The 21733-nt window shown below is 34.0% G+C and overlaps 1 protein-coding gene across 1 annotated transcript in view; it reads right to left on the reverse strand.

The window, feature by feature from the left end:
- Positions 1-9040: 9040 nt before the first annotated feature.
- The window catches only part of LOC129226840 (uncharacterized), a 66241-nt gene continuing 53548 nt past the window's right edge, over positions 9041-21733 (reverse strand). The window contains exons 5-7 of the mRNA XM_054861470.1: positions 20520-20645; positions 19285-19499; positions 9041-9621 (exon numbers count right to left, since the gene is read on the reverse strand). Of these exons, the coding sequence (XP_054717445.1) occupies positions 9237-9621; positions 19285-19499; positions 20520-20645 (726 nt within the window). The 3' untranslated portion in view covers positions 9041-9236. The remainder of the gene's footprint in view (positions 9622-19284; positions 19500-20519; positions 20646-21733) is intronic.

Below are 21733 nucleotides of genomic sequence, written 5' to 3' on the forward strand. Positions count from 1 at the left end.
TTGGTCATGAAAGTTCATTTCTTCAAACTTATGTCTGAAAAATTTTGTTTAGTGCTTCTATAAGACACGGTATTGAAAACAATGCAATGAAAAAATTAGTTTGAATTTTGTGATCTTGAGTTCAAATTATGTTTTTTGCATTCACGAATAGGACCCTACTTGAGTTTCTTGTTTATACTAATGGCTTTGATAGCAACCATAATTTGAATTCAACATGTCAAAATTCAAAGGAATGCCAGGGGCTAGATGCTGGATACTGTTTTTGCGTATAAAGGATCGAGAAGGTCGTTCATAAATAATGAGGTTGTTTCCATCAGTCAAAAGTACTATTTTTAGTCATTAAACTTGATAGAATGAGCAAAAAAAAAAAAAAAAAATGGAGCGAGGAAAATCTGTTATTTTCAAAACGCTTAATTTTTAATGAATTTTTTAAAATGTCCGATTTTTCTAAGGCGTGGTCTTAATGACGTCACAAGTGATGAACTTTGGCGCGCACTCCACTGGCGCAATGAATGCTTACGCTTGCTGTGTACCGCGTTTCCACGTTATGATAATTCAGAAGCGAATTAAATATTGCGCTCTACGCTTGCTATTAACCATATCGTTGCCAGTACATGCCAGTAAAGAAACGAATTAAGTATTCCGTATGCGCTAATTGCATTTCATCACTTGTGATGTCATGCGCGGAAGCGTAAAAAATGAAACTGAATCTGCGCACCGATTAAAATAATTTTAAAAAAAAATTAAACTTTGTCAAATTATTTGAAAAATGGTCAAACCCCATGTTTTTAAACATGCTCTTTCAGAAAAAAGTGCTTTAAAATTTGGGAAATGATCCGCTTCCCAAGGGCCATGGACACCGGCATTATAAGCATAGAAAAGTAAAATTAAAGGACGGACGTCATTCTATGGTCAAGTGAGAACAGTAAGCAATTCGTGATTGCTCAAAAAGAAATTGTATGTAGCTGTCGTTGTTTACTCTTTTTAATAAAGTATAGTGAAATGCCAAATGATATTTAGGGGAAAAAAACTGCACTTAATATTCTATTCAGAATTTTCACCAAAAGTAGTTATAAGAAATTTTCATGCCTTTATTCTGCATTTCAAAGTAAACTGTTTCGAATTGAAAATGCTAAAAACAATACTTTTTTTGCCTATAACTCAAAAACAGTTTATCAGGGTACAAGTGGGCTCAAGTAAAATCTTCTGAAGAGAGTGGGAAATTTTCGGAATCTATGAGGAAGTTCGACCCTCTCCCCCTCCTTTCTCCCGTAAAAACTCTTCAAATATGCATTCAAAAATCATTGGGGAAAAAAAACCTTTTAAAAGTTTTTTTAAAAATACTTTTTATTTTTAGAATCAGTTGTCAGCTCGGCATCTCGGAAATGGTAACCCAAAAATTTCGGAAAATTTCTACATTTCGGATCATAAACACCCCTGGGTTTATCCTACTTTAATCTGACATTTAAAATTTCCTCCCCCCTTAAATATATCAAAATGTAGGTTGAAATTGAAAACAGGAGGAAGAAAATTTCGTGTCGGAGAAAAGTAGTGGGGAATTAAAAAAAAAAAAAAAAAATGCACATTTTTGCTCTATTATTGCTTATTTGATCAAACCCAGAATTTTATGTCACTCGAATTTGTTGAGGGGGAAAATTGCGTTCTTGTTTTCGTGTCACCCATTCATAATTAGCGTTCTTTATCCTCATTTGAAAGTTCTTAAATATGAAGAATACTATTTTCTTTAAAAACTTTTATACATATCAACGCTTGCTTTCTCGTTCCGAGAGAACTTATCTTACCCGGTTATGGCTTCCCATTGCATCGAAGGGGTCACGTGCTTTGCCGGTAAGCAGGTGGTATCCATGGTGACGGATGAGAGCTGTTCGAAACATGGGGGAAGGGCAATCCAGCTGCCAAAGAACGCCGTATGACAGAACTGTTACCAAAAAAAAAAGTAATAAATAAATAACCAATTCTGAAGCCTCAGCTGCCAATGGTTTTTTTGTGATGCGTCAAAGAGAAAGGATTTTGTGTGCAAAGAAAAAGGAGAAGGGAAACTATCTTGAAGGAAACCACCATTTCCGATATTCATAAGCGTGGTACTTTGTTGCGAGTCATTTCTAAATAGAAGGACCACTTCACATGTTGTATATGGATTTGGAGAAAACGAAATGAAGTAAAATCAGATAAATTTACATCAGGTTTTCTAATTTGTAGTTATTAAGGTGCAGATAATTTCAAAATATCGAGAGAAAAAAAACAATTAACGAATAAATCAAAATAATGACAATACTAAAATCCTCAGAATTTATTTTAATTTGGATGACACATTAAAAAAGAAAAATTCTTCAAATAATTTTTTGAAACAATCTTTCATGTTAAAATAAGATGTCGGGGACTCAACATCAGATTTCTAAGTTGTTGTACAATTATTTTTATTTATTACGGAGTGGGCTGATAAATGGGGTATGGCTGTTAATGTTGGGAAATGTCAAGTGCTACAGTTAGGGCATGGAAATAAGTGTACGTTATTATTTGCAAGGTTCAGTCATTAGTCAGGCAGACCAAGTTACTGATCTGGGGGTCCTAATAAGTCAGGATTTAAAGTTTAGCCAACAGTGCAGCATTGCTAGCAACAAAGCCAATAAGATGCTTGGGTTTATCAATAGATCTATTTCAAATAAATCTAAAGAAGTTCTTCTGCCCTTATATAGAAGTTTGGTAAGACCCCATTTGGAGTATGCTGTTCAGTTTTGGTCTCCTTATCTTAAGAAAGACATTAATGTATTGGAAAGGGTTCAAAGGCGGGCTACAAGGCTAATAAGTGGACTTTCCCACTTAGATTATGATTCCAGGCTTAGAAGGCTAAAAATGTACAGTCTTGAGCAAAGAAGAGACCGAGGGGACATGATTCAGCTGTTTAAATTTATTAAAACGAAAGATGTTACGGGGCTAAAGTTTAGCACTGAAAACAGGACAAGGGGTCATTGTTTTAAGCTATTTAAATCTCAGGCTAACATGGATATTAGGAAAAATTATTATTTTAGCAGGGTAGTGGAACCTTGGAACAGCTTACCGGAAGAGGTGGTAATGAGCAAAGGAGTAGACAGTTTTAAGAGGGCCATTGATCTTCACTGGGGATTGTAAATTGACTAGGACCAGTCTAGCTGGGCCCAGAGCCTGTTGCTGGTCGTCACTTTTGTATTTGTATTTGTATTAAGGTGCAGATAATTTCAAAATATCGAAAAAGAAAAATGATAATAATTAACGAATGAATAAAAATAATGACGTTACTAAAATCCTCAGAATTTATTTTAATTTGGATGAATTACATTAAAAAAAAATCCATCAACTAATTTTTTCGGAACAATCTTTCATTTTAAAATAAAATGTCGGGGAATGTACATCAGGTTTCTAATTTGTACGGTTATTAATGTGCAGATTGATTTCAAAATATTGAAAAAGAAAAGAAAAAATAATGAACGAATGAATAAAAATTATGACACTACTAAAAATCTCAGAATTAATTTTGATTTGGATGAATTACATTAAAAAAAAAAAAAAAACTAAATTTTTTGTAGCAGTCTTTCATGTTAAAATTAGGTGTAAGTTTAGGGAAACAAGCAATTTGTGCCTGTGTATATAAATGCATTAAAACAAAATGAAGCAGAAGGTCAAAACTACTATAAAAAAAAACGATGGTTAGACCCAGGGCTACCAAGAGTCCTTGTCAGTTTGGTCATCGAGCTCACCTCCCCCCCCCCCATAAAACTTTAGTTGGGGAAAACTTACCCTGGTGGTGTCGTATTGCAGTGATTAGGATCTGCGTAGCCTTCACAATGCTGCCAGGCTAGGGTTGCCTCCATGGGCGCCCATATGCAAAATTTTAAGGAGCTCAAACATTTCCCCCATGGTTTAGTAGGAAATTTTGCCCATGGAAACCGATTTCAGTACAGTACAGTTGTTAAAATTTGACATTTTTAATAACTTATTCATCATTAGCTGGCAAAGAAATGTTTTTACATTTTTGCAAAGAAAAAGTACTAAAAGCAAGAAAGTTCTAATTTCTTTGAGGGGGGGGGGGCTTGAGCCCCCACTTGCCCCCCTATATGGGCGCCCATGGTTGCCCCAACTGTAGTCAAATTTATACTACTCCTCTGGGCTGACATGGCCTCTCGTCGAGCCTGGTTAGAGTCTGATTTGGCTTCACAACCAAATATTTTGCTATCGCCTGCTTCACAATCTTCTTTCAGACGACTCTATTTTTTTTTCTTCTTTTCAATTAATGGTCTTTTTGAATTGTAGGTCCTTTAGGACATCCTCTAACCAAGTATTTTGTGGTTTTCCTTTTAGTCTATTGCACATAGACTTCCAATATACAATTTTTTCCACTCGATTGTCAGTACGTCTCTCATTGTGACCGAGCCAGGATAGTCGTGACGTCAAAATTCATGATATATTTGTTTTCTCAGTATTTATTATACTGCCGATCTTGGAGCGATGTGTCTGCCAAGCAACGAAACTGGCAGGATTGCCAAATTTAAAATTTGGGAATTTGGGAGTCTACCAGTGGCAATGGAAGGATGGTTTTATCCATCCGATAGGAGCAATCTGGGACCTTGGTGACTTATACATATGAAGACGTGCAAAAGAAAGAAAAGTAAGAAATAGGACAAATGTATTTTGATGCAAAAATTGTGCTGATTAGATTAACAGTTCTTTTAAACTTATTTTTTCTGTCATAAAACGCGTAGCTGCGTAATCGTTTTGAAAATATAGCAGCAAGCAATCGAGAGTAAATTAACTAAACGAAACTTATTAGGTGGCCACAATTTAAAAAAATAAATTTTCTTTGAGCTCAATAACTGATAATCATTAGCTTCTAAGCTTACTAAATAACAAAAATTTTAAAAATTAAGAAGAACCTTGAAAAATTCTTTTGTTGCGTACTTTCTACACTGTAAAAAAATTCCGAAACGTTACTGATTATTTCCGTGGAATGTTTCGGGATTTCACAGGTTTTCCTCTATTTCCCCTTAAAATTAAGTATATTTGTAAAAAAAGTTTCAGAATTGCTACAAGTTACGTGAATGCAGACTTTTCACTATTGTGAAAAATATTTTTAGCTACCAGTTTAAAGATTGACTGAGCGTATTTATTAAGTGTTTCGGCCCTAGTTCGAGTACGGCCCGTATAAATTGACTAAGCTCCGAATGAGAGCAAATAAATCACTAGATAGCTGCGGCTTTGCAAGGCAAGAATTACAGACAATTGGTTCTTACTTGCGATTCCGTCTTAGCTTTGGCAATGTTGCATTAATATTTCTGGCGCTTTCTTGGTAATTCATGGAGGTTCTAATCAATTACAATAAACCTACCTTATTTTTCTTGAAGGTTCATGAGATATGACTAGTGGGGGAGATTTCAAAAAGTTTCAAGAATAATTTCAGAAAGGTCACTGACATTTAGCGGAAAACGTTCCTGCTTTTTGGTAAGATATGTAACTGGCAGAAATTGAGCACATCAGCAGCCCATTATTCCCCAATTATTTCCCAAGAACGTTACTGAATTGTTTTTACAGTGTATTAGTTCGTTAATTTGATAAATGGCTAAATATAGCTATACTGCTTTCCATAAGGATCTGGGATCCATTTGATGTTTGACAAAGCTATAGGTGCACGTTGCAACCTTCTAGTACAATGATATATGCTTGTGCCTCTACACTGAGAAAGACAGCACGATATAAACACACAGCAACAGTATTGATTGCTCTCGGCAAGAATACCGGATTTTAGCCCTTCTATATCGAAGTTTACTAGGACGTGGGACATAGCCTCAAAATACGGCGCTATCTCTTAAAATCCACAGGCATAAAGCGGATACTTGTAGTCAAAGATGAATAATTTTCTGCAGAAACTTCCTAGAATTTCTCTAACTATCTTCAAATAATAGAAGTAAGTTCTATACTTTTTCTGCAGATTGTTTCAAAGTAGAAGTAAATCTAAAGTTTCTATTCTACGAATAAACAAATACGTAACACTTATTCTGCTCAAAAGTCGACGTTTTTGAAAAAGGCAGAATTAGAGGTCGCCACTGGCCACAAGGCGACTAACTGAAAAAAAAAAAAAAAAAAAAATGCTAGTTAAAAAAATCAGCTCTCAATCACCACCCGAATTTGAAGATATTTGTAGAAATTGAGCAGGGTTTCTACAAAATGTCAGCAGAAAATTTGTCGTACTGCTCTCTGTACCTTACGCACCCTGGTAGACCGATCTCTCAATGGCCGGCTACATGACAGCTCTGTTCTCAAGCAAATATTTTCCTCTTTCACAGAGCCATCTGTTAGGGGGGGGGGCTGTCAGGAGGGGATAATCTTCTTACATTGCTTTGATAAGTTAATGTAGTATTTGCGGATAAGTGCATGGATGTAGACAGAAGGGCGGGGGGCAACTGCTCCTCCATAGAAGAGAACCTTTGACTCCCATACTCCTTCTAAATGTCACCAAAGGTAATTTAAATTGCAATTTCAGGACTTCAATTTCGAAAAATGTCCAAATTGAACCACATAACTGCTTCTTCTGTCCTCATATTACCAAAAATTAGCATAAAATATTCTTTTAGGAGACGAGGGGAAAAATATTTTCAAGCAATTTAAGAGATTCACACTAGGGGGAGGGGGGACTAAAATCCACCATCTTGTTGCGTTGCGACTTAGAGCATCAACACATAGATACGGCAACCCTCCCTAAATGGAATTCTGACTACACCCACGCGAAAGTGGAAGTGGTTCTTATTGTTTTTTGACATAATTTGCATTGCTTACATACCCTTTACCCCACCCTGTAGGAAAAAAAAAAGTAATGGCGGGCTTACATTTAACCTAATAATCAGTATTTTTGTGTAAACAGATCTGTTTTCATATTCTGCATCAAAGTTTATAATTCACTTATAAATTGTGGTGTATGCATTGCGTTTATTTAGTTTTAACATTGTTTCATTGTTTGATGGTTCACTGAAATGAATTAACATTTTATGTTGGAAACTCTGCATCATCTCACATTGGTGGATATAGAGGCCTCCTCAATATAGCCAATCCCAAAATCTTGCGAGTGCAGGAATGTTTTTAGGAGGAAAAGAAAGAGAAAATACTATGAGTGTTACTTTAAAAGAAATTCTAAGTTTTAAATGAGAGAGAAATTACATACCTCTTCTTGAAATAAAACTATTTTATTTCTAAAATTTTGCTCCAATCGTTTACATCATTTCTTGACGCCAACTTAAGACACATTGACTATCTACTGTCCTCTGAGTACATCTATTGCTCACGAGCCCTAAGAAAGTCTAAATTTGCTTTAGTTCTTTAATTTCGAAACTTTTTTGGAGGAGTACCCCTTATTCAAATGCTCCTTCAAATGTCCCGAAGGGTAACTAAAAATTGATATCCATTTCTTCAAAGCAATAAATTGTGCAAAAAGATATTTTTGATTTCATTAACCTTATCGTAAATTTCATAAATTAACCATATTACTGTTGTTTTTAAATTCAAACTTGTCATAAGAACTTGAAGATGGGTCGGGGGTGTAGTTTTTCAGAAAAATCAATGAACCGGCACTGTTTGAGCTTGGTTTGAGCCAAGACCAACATCCGAAGAAAGGTTGTCAAAAAATATCGAATGGCCCCTCTCAAAATGATCGGTTTGATCCGGCACTGTCATCATGTGATTGTGTATTACACGAAGGTAAATTGAGAGCCGGTCTTGTCGAAACCGTAGAAAACTCAATTAGTTATAAACATCTGCTCTAGATGGCAGCACAACACATTTTCGAGAAGCGAAAAATGAACCTTATTTTTATGCTAAACACAAATTTGATTTAAGAAAAATATGATTCTACAATTAATATTTCTTCAATTTGAAAAAATTAAATCCTTCTATGTGGTTTTATTTAAAAGAAACTTAAAAGATTTTAAAAAATCAAAAATTATTATTTAAAAAATCAGAATAAACACTACCGTTTTCGATTTTATTCAGAGAAACGTTTCATGCTGCCATCTAGAGACCATGATTCAAAGCAAAAAATATTCCTCAAAAAGATTTTAAAAAAGTGATTTAAAAAAATGCGGGAATCAGCATTAGATCTTCGATGAAAATCACTTGAATATTTTAGACATTTTTCTTCCGTAATATTCAACTTTTATGCAGGGTTATTGCAGTGAATTATTCTAATATAACGGGGAAAGTAGTTTTAGTTCGCACTTTATACGAGCCCCTTCCGATGAAAGCCCTTCTTTCCTTTCTCAACAGTCTTTCTTAGGTTCGAGTTATTGAAGATTTTGTATTTTTTTTTGTATCACTTTTATCAAAATTGTTCTTTTGACTTGTTTTAAAGTAACTTTAAATAACTTACAACATTCTACGTCTACGATGGGTTTACTGAAAGAAGGTTGAATACATACAAGGTCTCTTATAATTTGAAAGAACTTGTTCTTAGGAACTCCTTTGGCTGGTGTTGGTACAATTCGCTGCATGAAAACTGATTTAAGTCACTTTCATTCCCACCTCACAACAGCCCTTCAGGTTAGTGGACAATTTGTGTACTCTCTAGGTGGCAAATACGTTTTAGTAGGGTGCAATAAGATTAATTAAAGAGGACCAAGCTTGACTAAAATTGAAAATGTGACTCAAACCACTCTTATTTATCCAGTTCAAATAAATATAGTTGATTCACTGATAAAAACACAAAGTTGTGAGTGTCATATAAGGCAGTAAGAAGCAAAGGGATGCAAGTAGATACTTTCAAATTTTGAGTAAAACATGTTTAAAGTTGCGGTCCTAGGTAGGCTTTCATTGAAAATTTTTGCTAAATCATGCTGTATAGCAGCACGTACCAGCGCTACTATTAAAATATCTTGCCCCAAGACAGAGGAGAGGTTCATCTACCAGTTGTACTGGTTGTCTCCAAATTTTAAATTTTGCCACTTACATCCCTTTGCTTCTTACTGCCTGAAATATATTTTTTACCCTCTTTTAAAAAACAAAGGACAACATAAAGAAGATAGTTTTTATTCACCATAAATGAGTTCAATTTATAGGTGTAGATGTAAGCTTGCAAAGTGAGGGCACAACAATTACTCTATCACTGAAAAATTCAACAAAGAGTCAACTGGAGGAAGAGCAAGAGAGTTAAGCTGAAAACTGCAGAAAGCAAACTTATCCACCTTCAACCCAAGTTGAAATTAAGCTTGCTGCTCAGTCGGTGCATCATACATTGCAGACATCAAAGTTTTGAAGCTCCCGGATTGGTGAATGATCTCCTTAGGGCATCCAAAAGCGTTGATTCTGTCCTGTTCGTAGAAAGGTCTCGGACCCCTAACCACGGTTCTGGTAATACCTGGGGCTGCTTTTCGAGGCAGGGTTGGTGTCCTGATTTCAGGACTGATAGGGCTCGCTGCCCTATTTTCAACTTCCTGAATCATCTGGAAAGTTGGAGAAAGGGTGATGTCCACTATGTTGGACAGCTTCGTTCCGGGCTTTGCTGGAGCCAGAGTGCCAGGGGTGCCCGGAGATAAGGGGCCTTGTCCACCTGCTGGAGTTGCAGTGTTGACGGTTAGCTTCGTTCGTCTACAAGATGCAAGATGACGTTAGCTTTTAGTGGATTTTTTTTTAAATTGCACATTTTAGATAAAACAAAAGAAATATAAATATTTGAATTAAAATCTCAATAGCGTATTATCACACAAATGTAAAATAATACATCCTGAAAAAAACACTGGCTTAATAAAAATGTACTCTAATTACTGAAAATGAAGCGCTATTTAGTTGTCAGATAATTTTGACTGATGTTTTTAGCCATGCAAAATCCCAGTAGATGTAGCAGCTTTAGACTGTCGCTTGACTCTAATCAGCTACATCCACTGGACAAGCAAGGAATATTTTTTTGCATTTTATTTCGGTATAAGTGCAGCGCTGTCCCATTCCTCCCTCTGTCCCATTCTTACCGACTTTCCCCTACTCTTCTTTAAACTTCTTTTACGAATAAAATATACTCTTGGCTATGCTTTCGCTTTATATGGATGTTTTTAAAAAAGAAACTGTTTTTACCAGTACGAATATACCTTTGGCCACAAATTTTGCACTTATACCGGAAGTAAGTTCTGTAAAAAAACTAAGGTCCGTATAGACCCGTATTTTATTCACGCATGTAGACACGAATGATCCCTATCCGCGGATCAACAGTATTAACGATCCAGCACATCACTAGTAAGCACCATTTTTTCCCAACTAATGTATAGTTATAGAAACAGACGAAAAAATGATTTTAAAACGTTGAATCTCATGATGTACATGTACATATGATAAAAAAAAATTATTTTCTGCTTCAGAATCAGCACACAAATTATTGTGAGAATTCTCTTTGAAATAACAGACATGAAAAAAAAAAAAAATGTTAATCTGTCAAAATATACGAAAGAGAAAGTAAGTAACTGCAAAAGACAATTAATTTTGAGCAACAAAAGCTATTTGAGAATTGTTTTATTGAATTTATTAGCAATTTTTAAATTTGTTAACCATAAGAACGAGATAAAAACAGGTATTAATTTTCGGCAAAAGAATAGTTATCCTTCATACGGATAGGCCTTTCTTGATGTCTGAAAAAGTTAAATTCAGAATTTTTTTAAAATTCTTCTGGAGCTGAATCTTGTGAGCTCAAATTGCAAATTAAATCCTGGGTATGGTAGACCGACCAATCAATGAACACTGAAGCGGAATTTTAATTTTCTGAAAATTCATAGAATTGTTAAAAATTGTAGTGTTTGATATACAGTGGAAAAACATTTTAGACGATATAGGGCAGCGGTTCCCAACCTTTTTCCAATTGCGAACCCCTTCCAAATTCCAAAAGAAGTTGGCGAACCCCTTGAGTACGAGGTAATAAGTCACAAGCAAAAAAAAAGCGTGCACACACACACACACACACACACACACATATAGACAATAAAATTTGGGAGATTTCTTTTAGTTTGATGCTGCTCCAAAGTGAACAACAAGAACGGAAACAAAAATGCAAAATATAGAATTATAAACACTGCTACGAACTAAAATGATCGCTAAAAAAATCACCAAAAAAAATAAAAATAGTGATTATTCTGCATTGAGCTTCTATCAACTTTGAAAAAAAAATGGATTTTTTTGTGGAACAATGAGGCTGAAATTTTTCTGACACAAGGTTATATTTATCTCTATCACTAAATCAGAAGTAAATTAAAGAATTATCTTTTAAAAAATCTTTCTGCTGCCTCAGATTAATTAAATGAACTTTTTTCTTCCAGTAAAATGAGAAAGATCTTTAGGTTTAAGTCTTCTTGAAAAAGACTACGAGCCTAGCTGCGCACATTAATCGTTTGATTACTGAAGAATTTTCTTGTAATTATGCCAGAAACGCGGAGTAAAATGCGTGCATGGAAAAATAATAGAAGCCTCTATTTTTCACTATACGCATTTACTTTAATTTTTACACAAAAGGTGACTTTTAACAAAACAAACATTTTTAAGCTCACTAGGGAAATTTTTTACACAAATTTCGTAAATTCCTTATTTACATATAGCACACATTGTTTAATGGTTAAAACCAGTTGATTTTTTTTTTTTTTTACTGCTTAAACTTTACACTGCCAAACTTTTACCCACGAAAATTTACTGAAGTATAATTAATTTTCCATACTTCGTAAGGTATTTTTGGGTTGCTAGCCATTCTTTCTCTTTTTCGACAATAAAACTCGAAGTAGATTGTAGTGTATGTAGTGTGAATATTATAGTAACAAACAGCGCGATCTCACTTCTATGCATTTTTGACTCAACACACCAGAAGAGCGATAGCTCTTCGTCGGACTCAAATGATAAAGAAACTAAACATCAAAATATTTGAGACGCTCGCATTTGCTCTAAGTAATGTTTTTATCAAGTTTAATCAACTTTTTCGATGAAAAGCTTCTGAGGAAAACGAATGCTTTCAAATTCCTTTATCTGAGGATAGGGATTGCAAAACCGGTATACCGAATACCGGTATTTCGAGCAATTTTGCAATTTCGTAATACCGGTATTTGCTGAAGAAAATACCGGTATTTTCATTATTAGATGAAAATAATAAATGGTTTTAATTCAAAAATTTTCAATTTAACTTCTTAAATATCTACTTATATTTTAAATGTAGCGGAATGTGGGGCAAAGTGAAATGGTTAAGATAACTGAGTTTTTTCAAAGTGAAAATATCGGAAATATGTTTTGAAAATTGCAGTACATAAAGAAAGAACAGTGTATTTTGTAATAAAACTAGCGTTGAAACGGTATTTTTCATTTTTGGCAGTAAATTTGAGTCTTCAAGAAGTGGAAAATTTTCACTTTTTTTTCATGGGGCAAAGTAAAAATAAAATATTTTTTCAAATGAAATATTTTTTTTATTCCATTCTAAAACATAGTTTTGATCAACGGAACCAGTAAATAAATGGTTGGATGAATAAATGAAAATATAATGAAACAATAAAACGAAAAATTGAATGAATAAATCAATTAATATATGAAGAAAAATAAATGAGCGAGTAAGAGAATGAAAGAATAAGAAAATAAGTGAATGCATGAATAAGAAAATAAGTGAATGCATGAATCAGAAAATAAGTGAATGCATGAATAAATAAGTGAATTATCAAATGAATTAACTATTGAGTGAGTAAATGAAACAAACTATTTCACTTTACCCCATCCACTTTGTCCCGTATGTACTTGACTAATTGTACAATTCATTTAAAACGCAAATCAGCTTAATACAGTAAAACCTGTCTACAACTATACTGTTGGGACCTAAAAAAATCGTAACAGACAGGTTATCGTTATAGACAGTTTGATTATTCATGCTGACATTTTGCTGGGGCCAAAAATAAAATATTGTTATAGACAGGTTATCGTTGTAGACAGTATCGTTATATACAGGTTTCACTGTACAGTGAAATCCCGTTACAACGAATACCAATATAACGAAATTTCCGTTACAACGAAATAAAATTTCAATCCCGATTTAATTTCTAGTACGTTGCTTGAATTTCATTATAACGACATTTCCGTTACAACGAACAAAATTTAAGGTCCCTTGAAGTTCGTTGTAACGGGATTTCACTGTATTAACTAAATTAATACTGCAGTGGATGTTAGGAGGTCTCAGTTAATATTTAAAATGTTAATGACAAGAACTTTATCATTTTATAGTAATAAAAATAATTTTTGACTTACAACAACATATTACAATATGAGTATCAAATTTTTTAAATTGACTGTATAACCAAATGCTTTAATCTTCGGCGGTATAATAGACTACATATGGTACTACAAAGTTGACATAATACTAGATAGGTGGAGATAATTCAGAGTAAATATTTCATTATTTCACTTTGCCCCATGTTCCCCTACATTTATTTTCCCAAGCCAAAATCAATCTATAAATGTAAAAATTTAGCTTCAAAAGCATGAACTAATAGAATATCATTAAACAAAAGTATTTTTGTGCACCATGTCTTTATTTGTTCCTTTTCCCTGATCGCTCATTTTCCCTTTTGGGAAAGTTAATTTCGAGTGTAATATCAATGCCCCCCCCCCCCCTTTTCCTTTGAACAATTTATTCAAATCATCAATTGCAGGAATGCTCTCTCTATTTTTTTTTTTTTTAATATTTGTCTCAACTGTACTAAATTTTGACAAAAACAGTTTCTCGTTAGCATTACAAATAGCAATTTGTTGGCGCCAGTATTGGTTTGTTGTGCCGTCTCGCTATTTGGCTTCATACTTAGCAAAATAAAAATATATATTGCCTTGAAAATTTGCATAGAGGAAAAGCATAAATATGTTCCCCCGAATTCAAAGATATTTTCAGATATTTACATAATTATAATTGCAAGGAATTTTGAAAAGAAAGCTAAAACGAATAAGAGAAACGAACAAGATCGAATTTAGTCAAGTTTATCGCAAATTTCAAACCGAAGGACTAATAAAAAGTAAACACGAACCCCTCCTGTTCAAGAGAAAATGATGTTAATATTGGAAAAGTATCGTCTCTCAGGAAAAAAATTTCAACCAGCTTTAAATTAAAAAAATACTAGAAATGCACACAATACGAATGAAACGCACACGCACACACACAGACACACAAGGGTTTATCCAAAAATGACATGCAACAGACCGATTTTTTTTTTTTTGAAGATAAAGTATTTTTAGGCAATTAAACTAGAGCATGTGTATCACCCATTGCTAACAGTACCACCGACCTGCGTGAATTCAGAAGGAGTAATTATAACTGCAGGAAAGTTGAGTACTAAAATGAGTTCCAGGCTTAGAGACAATTCAATGGATGCATTATGTTTTTTACTAGTATAATTTTTTATTATGACAATTGTTCCTTCATTTTATATTTGTTCACAATACGTTTTCATAATAATACAATTTTTGTACAAAATATATGAAGAGTGGCAATGAAACAACATTTTTTCAAGCATTTTTTGAAACATTTCAAATACCGGTATTAATACCGGTATTCCGGTATCACGTTTTAAAAATACCGAATACCGGTAAGGAATTCTTGGTCTGGTATTGAAATCCCTATCTGAAAAGGACATAGTATTTTTTCAGCATGGCTTCAGGGATATCATTCTCAATAGAAGCGCTAAAACCGGCGCTTTGCAATGACAGAATATATTCTTTAAATGTAAAATGTGTCTCAGCAAGTATACAAATATTTTGATGCTAAGAGTATCGAATGTGCGAGAGACAAATGAATAAAAAAAGAGCAAAATTTGCCTGAAATTTTAATAATCTCTCCTATCATTTTAATTAAAATATTATTATAAATCTTGTTCTTGTAATAAAAATACTTCAATGTCAAATAAAAACACTGAAAAAGAGGTTTCTCAAAGTACATTTTAAGGTAAAAGCAAAATTATACTTTAATTGTATTTTACTCGTAACGAAATTTTCTCGATTTTCATACCTACAAAATGCTCCATGCGACACAATTTTCGCTCAAAGTACACGAAATTCAAAATTTAGCCTAATGTTTTACCAAATATTAGAACTTGGTATACATTATAGAATCAAACTTCAGGAAGGTTTTAACAAATTTACTAAAAATTACTAACAAGAGAAATTTCGGGGAATTTTTATCGAAGTATTTTTAAAAAATTCTCAAAAATTGTATTGAAGGAATTTACTAATTAATACCAATTTTTCTTTGCAATGATTTATTATGTAATAAAATGAGAAAATTAAGAAAAAAATGTAAAAATTTAAATCGAATGGAGCATTTTAAATTTTTCAAAAAATATTTATATTTTTTAAATTGGAAAATAAGCAAGAGTTGGTTTTTCTTTTTTTTGTGTGATACTCTACATGTTTATGCTTAAATACATATGCACACAAAACCTTTAGTGTGAAAACTAAAAAAAAGTAACTTAAAGCCCACCGTCCCCTTAAGACATCGCTCGCAGGTTAACTCAATTTTCTGAGCCTTTTAATGTATTAAGACATTTTAAACTATTTTTCTCTCATGCATTTACATCTCATCTAAAGTTTGGATGCTTCTGGATCCTCTGAGTTAGTTAATTCAATTTTTATTTGCTCAATTTCGAAAAAAAGCCCGACTCCCAGTAACAGACACCGACAATTCTGATGATACCCAGTAGCAGATATGATGAGGAAAGGATGTGTAATGGACAAAATTCCCTTTTTTCTCTTCAAAATGTGAAAAAGTTCTTTATTTTTAGAACTAAAGCCTTATTCAACTGAAATGAACATAAAACACCAGCTGACCTCACGTTAGCTGTTCATAACCTTCCACCACTGCCTTATAAATACCCCCCCCCCGGCTCATAAAATTCACTTAAAACCACACTAGATGGTTGCACCGTATTCATGAGCCACAACATCATCAGTTTTACGCGTCTAAAGGGCTTTTTATTTACATCCAAATTTACGACTGGTGTTACTGGATCATTGTCTGTTGCTGGTGACTTTACTCAATATCATTATTTTTTTTTAATTTGGGAGAACTTTCATAGTTCGTTTTTTTTGGGGGGTTGAAATGGAAAAAAGTACCTTGATTCAATGAATGAAAACCTCAACCAGTCAACAAACAGAGCATTTTATAGTCGTTTTCTTTCTGGAAATGTGAAGAAGGACGTTACCTATTCCTAAGGTAGCCCCCCCCCTCAAGGAAAAAAACGAACTAATTATATTTTTTTATTACAAAATGGCGGTACTGCATTGTAAAACATATACGTACATTTTAGCGCAAATAGCCACATTGGAATATATTACATTGATCGGTCGCTATTGCAGGCAGTGATTTCACTTCTGACGAAAAATATAGTTCTAATTTTCAGTTAAAGATGCGCACCAACTTACATGAGGTTTAAATTCTTGTTGAGTAACGTTTTCTGAAAAACATTTTCTTTCTTTTTCAATTTTATTTAATTTCATTTACTTTAACTTTAATAATGTAATCATTTTACGTCGTGTACGCTCCCAAAGTGGCAATCAAGTTAGTGGCCCTAAGCAAAAAATATGCTAATGCAGGAAGGTAAATTTTGGTAATCCACTATATTTTATTATTTTTTCCATCGCACAATATTCTAGTCTCATTTGAAAAAAAAAAAAAAAAAATCCAGAGTATGTGCAACTTCGGGTTCAAAAAATCTTAAATTCATTTTTCCTTCGCAATTTCCAAGTAATTAGTTTTGATTCATCAATCACCATTGCATTACTCTTCTAGAAGTAAAAATAGCTGATAATACTTTTTACAAATGATTTTAACCCATAAGCCACCTTTTCGAAGGATATGCTCCAAAGTTAGCCCATTAGGCACAATTTTGAAATTGTCTCATAAAAATAGTTGAATTTGATGTTACAACAAAATTTGGTATCTGTAAAATTCAACAGAAACAAATTCAGCCAAATACACCTAATAAGAAAAATTATGAAAAATCACCAAATTTTAATTATTGCCTCTTTTGACTCACTTACCGTAATTATTTTCTCAATAATTTATTTTATCTTAACATTTCATCCTGTGTAGGCACAATTAAACTAAATAAAAATGTGAACCAAAGAACAAATATTTTGCTTTGTAGTAAAGAGAAAATAGACAATTTCTAAAAAATTAAGAAACAATTATAAAAAATGCTAATTTGAATTTAAAAAAATCGAACATGGAATTAAAAGTACAGGAATGCAACGATTGATCAAAAAATGGTATAGTTGACATATAAAGACACAAGTCACATAATTTCATACATGGCTCACTAGAGGATTTTTGTAAGAATGGGGTAACTTATGGGCTCCTAACCTTTTACACGTCGTGGCATCCTCTGAAGATTTAAAATTTTCTGGTAATAAACCCAGTGCAGGGGCGGATTCAGGGGAGAGTCAAAGGGCCAGTTGACCCCCCTGTGACAAGAATTTTGCCATGATTCTTATTAAATTTTAATTTTTTTTAGAACCGGAAAATAGTACATAGAATCAATGTTAACCTTACTTTGCTTGGTTACGCAAAGTATTTCTTCTCAGTACGTCATAATTCAAAAGATTGACTTGGTTGGTTTGCTGTGATATTGCTATTTTGAGTTTTTTGTTCATTCTCAAAAGAAGAATAATCTTTAATGAGTTTGACGTTTTTCAGAGTTCTCTTCCACCTCAAGCCACATGTCGTTTGTGCTTTTTTCATCTATTTTATTGCTGTAATCTTACATAGTCAAAGCTTACGGTAACGTGCCCAGCCTGTTTGTTTGAAGAAATGTGAGTTTTGATGAACATTAATTAAGGGAATGAGGTTAGGTACAGACTGTGCCATAAAAAAATTTAGGAGAGGGTTTTGATAGAAGGACGATGCTCTGTAGCATATGAGGAGATTCGCCGACCTCCTTGGGGGGTGGTCATACTGCTTGACTGATACTTTTTTACGTAGGAGGAAAACACTGGCGATTGAAACTTGACCCCCCTTACAAAACTTTCTGGATCCGCCCCTTCGAGTCACGTACAAAATCTCAATTTTATATAAATTAATCAAGTAATTAATTGATTAATGTATGAATAGCACTGTATATGGGAATATGGATATAGACATAAAGACATCGTGTTCACATACCAGCAAGTTTTTGTGGGGAAAAATATGAAAGTATGCATTAACAAGGATCTCGCTTCTTTTTTGCTTATCGTAAAAGACTTTTCAAAGCTCTTAATACGGAGGATCTGTACACTATCCTTTGTTATTTTCTGTTACCGTAAAATATCTGAAATCCGGGGAGTTTCATGAATATCCATAATACTTTTTATTTCATCAACAAAGAGGGTTTCACAGCTTGGATAATTCGCGGCACCCCTAGTCTCTTTTTGTTGAGCGAAAACCAGACGGATATATGAATCAGGCACGCTTGCATCAACTGCCCTTGATCCTTTGTGCGCATGAATGAATTTTTTACCGCCTCGTCTGTTTATACGTTTATAGCACTACTCGTTGGCAAATAGGGTTTGACTGAGGCAGTGTGTATTGATTTCTTCGGTTTTTACTTTCAAATGCTATCACTATCTAATTTAGTAGCATTTTAAGACCAATAACAACAAAGTATTTCGTGTTCCAAAAATGTACCCGTGAATTACAAAAAAATAATTAAAAAAAAAGATAACCGGACGGGAATGTACGAATAATTTGACCCCTCAGACATTAATTAATTGCCTGGAAAAAAAAAGACGAAGAAGCATGTCACGAGGTTCTGATGAAATTAGTTACAAAGGCAGAAATCGCCGCATTTTTTTAGAGTTATTAAAGTTATTTTTACACGTTTTATTTAATGGTTTACGGATGCAATAACGAAACTATTTATTTTGATTGTATTCGGTTGTTGTTGTTGTCGTGTGCTAGGTAAGGCTAGCCATTACGTGTGCGCTGCTTTTCCAACTGTACCGTAGTTTGGTGTGAAGTCCGACTCTTACAGTACACACATGCCTTAAGGACCCGTTTATCGAGAAGGCAACCATTCACAGCACAGAAACACATTCACACAAAGAAAAAACAAGGACAAGAGAGAGAGAAAGTATATCCATTTCCGAGCCGGGATTCAAATCCGGGACCTCCCTATCCCTGTCACACTTTTCTAACCACTAGATAAGGCGGACATCGAATATATTCGGTATGAAAATAAAACAATTAAACCATCAAATGATATTTTAAAACCTATTCTTGAAAATACTTACGTCGGTGCGACGCCTGTTTGTTCCTTGATAGTATCTTCTATATTTTTCTGGGAGTAAAGAAACATGGGAGAGTTGTATTGATGGTGTACCAGTTGTGCGCTTTCGTCGATTGGTCGCTCAAACATCGGAGCACCTGGTGGTGGTGCTCGCGGTTTCCTGCTATACGTGCCGATCGTTGAATAGGTAGGGGTTGGAAAACTATTGACGAACACAGGCTGAAAATGAGAAACAAAAACTAATCAAGATCAAGATTTAATCAAAAGCAATCAAGATGTACTGAGTGATTAAAATTCTAATTTATGGTTAATTAAACGATTGAAATTTAAATTAATGCAGAGTTAAATAACACCATTTGAAAATGTAATTGGTTCCTTAGTTTGAAATGATATTCCCAAGAACTATATTTCAAAGCACCTACAGTAAGGATATGTTCGAATAGAGTAACAGTTAACCCTTGATCAACCAGAAGCGTTCTAATAGAGCTACCGATTGATGAGAACTATTGAAAACATCCTATGGACACTCACCGTGACGTCATCAAATCAACCATTCGTTGCAACCGGTTACTCTATTCGAACATGCCGAATGTTATAAAACTAATAAGATAGATATTTGATTAGTGCGTTGTCGTTTGTTAGAACCTACTACAGCCCGAGAAGAAACACTTTTAGCAATGAAAATTAATCTTTTATTGATATTTCATAAATTAAATAATACGAGGAATGAAAAACTTTCCTTATAAATTCCGTATAAAACTTAAGTTAGTGTCAAAAACCTATTACTCTATGAAATGAACAGTAAATCATGGTCCTGTCTTTCTGTCAATCTTATACCTTGAACTGAATTTCTTTAATGACACCTCATGAAAAATGGTCATTATTAACAATATTTTCATAATGATGAAGTTCTAATCGTCTTTTGCATGAGTAAAGATAAAAGATTTGTCGGGTTCGAAAACGTAAGCCAGGAAAAAAAAGGGGGAGTTGGGATTGGAACTTTCTTAAGATTACCAAATCCATTACAGCCTCAAATTTGGACAATGATAATTATATTTCTTTCTGCTTCAAAATATCTTTTGAATAACATATCTACAAGTAATTTAGTAGGTTTTAAAACAATTTTAGCCAGATTTTAGTGTAATTGATGCTTAGAGGGAAACATACAATATATTACGCGATTTTTAAGGAAAAAAAAATGTTTAACTGTCTACCAGTAAACGGTACGTTCTGACTTACTTGGGATGGTTGTATTGTCGAGCGTCCTTTCCAGTCGGGACTCTGGTTATACCTCAAGTAGGACCCCATAGGGATGTCATGACGAGCTTTCGGCTTTGGAGAAATCAGTGGAAGAGTTCGATAACCCTAAAAATAAGAAAGTTGTTTAAGGCTCATGTATAACAGTAATTTAGATAGTGATCAATATACATTTTGTACCGTAAAGTGTTTTGGTAGCACCATGGAGTACATTTCTGACACAAAACTAGCTTACTGTGACTACCACGAAAATTTCTTGTACGTACTTATTTCATACTAGTGGTACCCGCACGGCTTCGCCCGTAATAGAAAAATTAAAAGGTCTTTTGGTTCGCCTGTATTTACAAATAATGTATTGTGAATTTTCTCGTCAACTGGCTTGTACTCATGTTACGGTTACACGTTATGATAATTTCGTATCTCGCCAATTGGCTTGTGCCCATGTTACAGTTACACGTTATGATAATTTCGTAATTTATGATAGTTTTTTTTCTTAAAATTGGAATAAAAAAAGAACCACATCGAATTTTCGAAAAATCGCTTCGAGGTGCACACCCCCATGCTACATACTAACTTCGTGCCCAATTTCATGAAAATCAGCCGAACGGTTTAGGCGCTATGCGCGTCACAGACATCCTACAGACATCCAGACATCCTCCGGACAGAGAGACATTCAGCTTTATTATTAACTAGTGGTACTCGCACGGCTTCGCCCGTAATATAAAAATTAAAAGGTCTTTTGGTTCGCCTGTATTTACAAATAATGTATTGTGAATTTTCTCGTCAATTGGCTTGTACTCATGTTACTGTTACACGTTATGATAATTTCGTATCTCGCCAATTGGCTTGTGCCCATGTTACGGTTACACGTTATGATAATTTTGTAATTTATGATAGTTTTTTTTTCTTAAAATTGGAATAAAAAAGAACCACATCGAATTTTCGAAAAATCGCTTCGAGGTGCACACCACCATGCTACATACTAACTTTGTGCCAAATTTCATGAAAATCGGCCGAACGGTTTAGGCGCTATGCGCGTCACAGACATCCTACAGACATCCTACAGACATCCTACAGATATCCTACAGACATCCAGACATCCAGACATCCTCCGGACAGAGAGACATTCAGCTTTATTATTAGTAAAGATAAAGATTAAAGCTCAGCATTTACGTATAACATAAGCTACCTAGATC

The sequence above is a fragment of the Uloborus diversus genome, chromosome 7 (genome assembly GCF_026930045.1).
Source record: "Uloborus diversus isolate 005 chromosome 7, Udiv.v.3.1, whole genome shotgun sequence".
Taxonomy (NCBI): Eukaryota; Metazoa; Arthropoda; class Arachnida; order Araneae; family Uloboridae; genus Uloborus; species Uloborus diversus.